The 4,973-nt window shown below is 39.7% G+C and overlaps 1 protein-coding gene across 1 annotated transcript; it reads right to left on the reverse strand.

The window, feature by feature from the left end:
• Positions 1–411: 411 nt before the first annotated feature.
• On the reverse strand, positions 412–1,155 carry LOC131874297 (uncharacterized). Its single transcript, XM_059217596.1, has 3 exons — positions 1,034–1,155; positions 692–870; positions 412–608 (listed from the first exon to the last, which is right to left on the reverse strand). The coding sequence occupies exons 1-3, from the start codon at positions 1,153–1,155 to the stop codon at positions 412–414; spliced, it is 498 nt and encodes a 165-aa protein (XP_059073579.1).
• Positions 1,156–4,973: the final 3,818 nt, after the last annotated feature.

Below are 4,973 nucleotides of genomic sequence, written 5' to 3' on the forward strand. Positions count from 1 at the left end.
AGTGTGAAATAGGTTTCTCAACTATATATTCAGTGTGTTTTTGCAATTCACGCACCTGACCCTTCCAAAGTATGCCATTTCCCAAATTTGTCTCTATAAAGGTCCTGAAACCGCACTCGCACTTTCCTATTTTGCCTTTTCCAAACGACTTCGCCATATAAGGTTGTGATTTGTGATGTCAATCAAATGAGCCCTGCCCATAGCCTGTTAGGATATCCCATTCTGTAAAATGCCATTATCGATGCAGTAGCAACTTCTAGGCATCATGATGGACTGTTCGAGGGCCATGTGATCTTGCCGCCAAAGGGACAATTTTCCTGCTCGCATTCTCAGTCTCGTACTTCACCAATGTTTATCAAGGTGACACCACAATGCCCCGGTAGCTGGTAGGGTCCAAAGGTCGTAGGCATGCTACTCGATCCCCTGTCGAGGATATGTTTGGCAGTCCTTCAGGCATTGTCCTTTGATGTCCTCCGCAGTAGATGTCTGGCAAAAGTAAACAGGGTCATCATATTCTCCAACACCGAGGTTCGCAAAGTAATCAGCCACCTGATTCCCTTCTCTATAGACATACCCAATCTCATAGCTCTCAATTTTCTTTAGATGCTCTTTTATCATAAGAACCCACTTATTAAGCTTCCATTTATGAAAACTTGACCGACTGATCCCATCTATTGTAATCTGTGATCACCCTCAATTATGATTCTAGAAATTCCTTGCCTAACACAGAGATGTAGTCCTGCCTCTAGTGCACAAATCTTTGCTTCATTGTTTGTGGCAACTCCAATGGCACCAAACAGCCCATGAAGGATATTGCCCTGTTCATCCTGGATTATGGTTCCAATACCTGATTCCCCTGAATTCCCCTTACTGGCACCATCAAAATTCAATTTTGTTCAACTCCTTCAAGGGGTTTTCCATCTGATGGTATTTCTATCAGGGCACTTTGATGGGGGCACATATATTTGTGGCTCTTTAAGGACCCATCCCTTCTCCATTTATGCATCTCAATTAGTGTATATCTTAGTCCTACCTATTATTTTCTTTCCATTCATTACTTCTTCTATTGTAGTTTTGATCTTTTCCACCAGCATGCCCTGTGACAATGATGTCTCCTTGAAAATCCTCTTGTTCCTTTCTTTCCAGATATGCCATACTACTAAGGAAGGTCCAATTAACCATATATCACACCATTTTGTTTTTTGATTGTTTGGCCATGCCAGAATGAAGTCAAAGAGTCTTTCATTTTTAATAGTCACCCAATTAATACTTTCAAGGAACCAGTTCCAACAATATTCTACAACCAGACACCAAAAAAGTAGATGATTTGTTGATTCTTCCTCTGCATTGCACATAACACAACAGTTAGGGCCTAAGATACCTATATTTTTGAGTCTATCCCTAGTTAGGATTCTATTATGCAGAGCGATCCATAGGAAATCCCCAGCTTTTGGGAGCACTTTGCGGCTCCAACACAGTTTATGTGGCAAACTGTTGATGGATCCTCTTTGCCTCTGAACTTCATATCCAAGTTTGGCGTTGTACCTTCCAGATTTCATAGCACACCAAATTATGGTATCTTCTTCCATAGACTCTAGTATTTTCCTATATTTAATTGCTTTCCATAGTTGTTTGCATAATGAAGGATTTCTAGTGTCGATTTTCCTCCATTTCCTCAGGCCATTTTGATCAACCTGTCTTTCCATGTAATTGCACACATGTTGTCCTATACAATTTTCCACTATGTCCACCCATCCCTTGTCTTCAAATGAATATGCTAATGCAGGAAACCCATCCCAGGAGTCTCTCCAAAATAGCGCGGTGCAACTATTACCAATTTGCCATGAGATGTGATCTGTGATAATGTGTCTACTATCCCATAAGAAGTTCTAGGTTGTCGAACCTCTCTCCGAGTTAGCCAATGTGAGGATTTTGTTAGTGTCGTCTGAATCAAGATACTTCTTTTGGAACAATTTGCACATCAATTTATGAGGTTCCTTACACATTTTCCAATCTAGCTTCGCACCAAGAGCAGAATTCTGTACTTCCATTTTTCTAAGACCAGCACCACCATCTTCCTTAGCAAGTTATAAAGTGTCCCAATTGATCAGTGGAATTTTCCTGTTGTCTTTGGCTCCATCCCACACAAATTTATTTAATAGGTTGTTCAGACTTTTTCCAGCCGCAAACAACATTTTGAAACATGACATGCTATATATAGGTATTGTAGATAGAACTGACTTGATCATGGTAATTCTGCCAGCTTGAGTCAACCATCTATTGTTCCAATTCTCAGATTTAGCTTGACAAGACTTAGTAACATCTTCCCAAATTTGTGATTGCCTACACCCCATGTTAATCTGCAACCCCAAGTACTTGATCGGAAGCTCTGTAATGCTTATGTCCAAGAGTTGTGCAATTCTGCCATGTGTTTGTCTGTTGGTATTAAAGAAGAACAGTTGGGATTTCCCTTTGTTCATAACTTGTCTTGAAGCCAAAGTATACTCTTCTAAGGTGTTCCTAATGCCTGAAGCTTCCTAGATGGTAGCCTCACCAAATATGATAGTGTCATAAGCAAATTGGGAGTCTGTGATTGCCTCAAACTAATCATGGACTTTGATTCCTTTCCAAATGCCTTCGTGATGCCTCATTTTAATTAATCTCCCCAACACTTCTGCCATTAGCACAAACGGTGAGGGAGACAATAGATGTCCTTGTCATAGGCCATTTGTGGCTTCAAAGAAACCACTTAAACTTCCATTGATGAGTATTGAATATTTAACACTACTAATGCAAAATTTTATGCATTCAATCCATTTTTTAGGAAACCCAAATTTGACAAGGGCTTGGAATGAGAAGCTCCAAATTACTTTATCGTAAGCTTTAGCAACACCAAGTTGAATGATCATACCTTTTAGTTTTCCTTTGTGTAGTGAATGAATGACTTCCAAAACCAATATGATGCTATCTATAATTTCCCTATCCGGAGTAAACCCATTCTGGTTTTCAGAGACTAGCTTGGGGAGCACTTTCTTCAATCTTTTAGCCATAGCCTTCGAGATTATCTTGTAGATAGTATTGCACAGAGATATTGGCCTATAATTAGACATGAAGTCACAATCCACTTTTTTGGGAATGAGGCAGATAATAGTGTGATTCATTTAATTAAAAAACTTGTGTTTTTTTCAAAAAATTTCCACCACGGCCCATATATTCATTCCCATGAACTCCCATCCTTTTTGAAAGAGTTGCATCATGCAGCCATCTGGTCCAAGTGCCTTGTGTGTGTGAAGTGCAAAGGTAGCCAATTTGGTTTCCTCCGAAGAGTAAGGAGCCACGAGCATGTCGTTGTCAAAGCTAGATATCAAGGGGTCAATGACTTCTTCTATGATTGTTTGTGTGCCCGTATTTCCTTCCTCAGAGCTGCCCAGAATATCTTCAAATTATTCAAGAGAAATTCATTCCATGTCTATATCTAAGGTTTTTAATATCCCATTCTTATCCTTGATTGAGAAAATTCTATTGTTGATCCTTCTAGCTTTTGACGATGCATGGAAAAATTTTGTATTGAGATCCCCCTCAGAAATCCAGAGCTCCCTAGATTTGTCCTTCCAATAAAGCTCTTCCCTCTTTAGAATTTCTAAGTATTGCACTTTCAGGGCCTTTTCCATTTCATACTCCTTATTTGTCATGCCAAACTGCATTACCTTATTGCCAATTTCTTCCAATTTTTCCTCAATTCGACCTTTCTCAGCAAAGATGTTTTTGAATGTGTTCTTATTCTAGTCCTTTATCTGGCTTTTTAAGTACTACATTCTCTTGATAAATTTAAAACTAGGGGAGCCAGAGTATGTATTGCCTTCCAGCCACCAAATCTTCAGGTTGTCAAGGAATGTTTCATCCCTCCACCACATGCTTTGGAACTTAAATTAATTATTCTGATTTAGAATCTCTTATGCAATGGATAAAGGCAAAGGTAGATGGTCCGATCCAGCTTGAGGCACTATTTCAGTTTCTAAAGAATAATCTCCATTAATCCACCACTCCCCAACCAAGAAACGATCCAGCCTTTCTGATATATTTGCAAAATTCAGTCTTTTGTTAGTCCAAGTGAATCTACCATTCTTTGGATAGATATCCACCAATTTACAGTTCGCTATAAAATCCTGAAAAACCTTCCATCACTTTGGTGAGCTTTCGGAGGCAACCCATCTTCTCATCAATGTCTGAGATGGCATTGAAGTCCCCAGCAGCAATGACCTTACCACCATCCATTTGGCTTGTTTGATTATAAACCTCATTCCAAACTCTTAACTTTTCCTCCATTTTCCAGGGGCTGTAGATATTAAATAGTGGATATGATATGTTGGACTGCTTGCAAGTAATAGTGCACACCATCTAGTGATCACAAGAAACAATGGGATGTACCTCCACTTTGGCAGCATTCCACATGATTCCCAAGCCCCCAACCGAACCCCTGGTGTCCTGGAATAAACCTTTCCACTTCTAGTAGTATTTGATGAGTTCACACACCTTATCCTTATTCAATTTAGTCTCTTGTAGTATATAAATGTCTGAGTCTAACCTGGCCATGGTTGTCTTGACCAAGCATTTTTTTCAAGAGCCGAGAGGCCCTTGACATTCCATGAAGTCATCCTCATCTTCCCCCAAGGGAGGCCTTGCCTCCCTTGTCTGAATTCAAGAATTTTATCATTCTAACAATGCCCTTTTCTTTTTCCCTATGTTCCCTAACTATTTTGTGACTCTTCCTTCCTCTTGTGGCTTTTTGTCTTCTGAGTATGATGTTTGCAAATTGGCTGATGTGTCTTGGGTCCATGATGTTGAAGTCATCATCATCACTTCCTTCCTTAGCAGTGTCCAATTCTGATATCTGCAAATCTTCTTCCACCATGGGTTCATCAATTGGAAACACCACAACATCACTATTCGGGATTTATTTATCATCCAATGAA

Source organism: Cryptomeria japonica, chromosome 3 (genome assembly GCF_030272615.1).
Source record: "Cryptomeria japonica chromosome 3, Sugi_1.0, whole genome shotgun sequence".
Lineage (NCBI taxonomy): Eukaryota > Viridiplantae > Streptophyta > Pinopsida > Cupressales > Cupressaceae > Cryptomeria > Cryptomeria japonica.

Excerpts from the sequence above, each read along its gene's own strand:
- LOC131874297 (XM_059217596.1), bottom strand. The coding sequence starts at position 1,155 with ATGGCATATCTGGAAAGAAAGGAACAAGAGGATTTTCAAGGAGACATC. Across the intron at positions 871-1,033 it reads GAATGGAAAGAAAATAATAG|TAAGGGGAATTCAGGGGAAT; the intron begins GTAGGACTAAGA and ends TGATGGTGCCAG. Across the intron at positions 609-691 it reads TTCTAGAATCATAATTGAGG|AGCATCTAAAGAAAATTGAG; the intron begins GTGATCACAGAT and ends TTATGATAAAAG.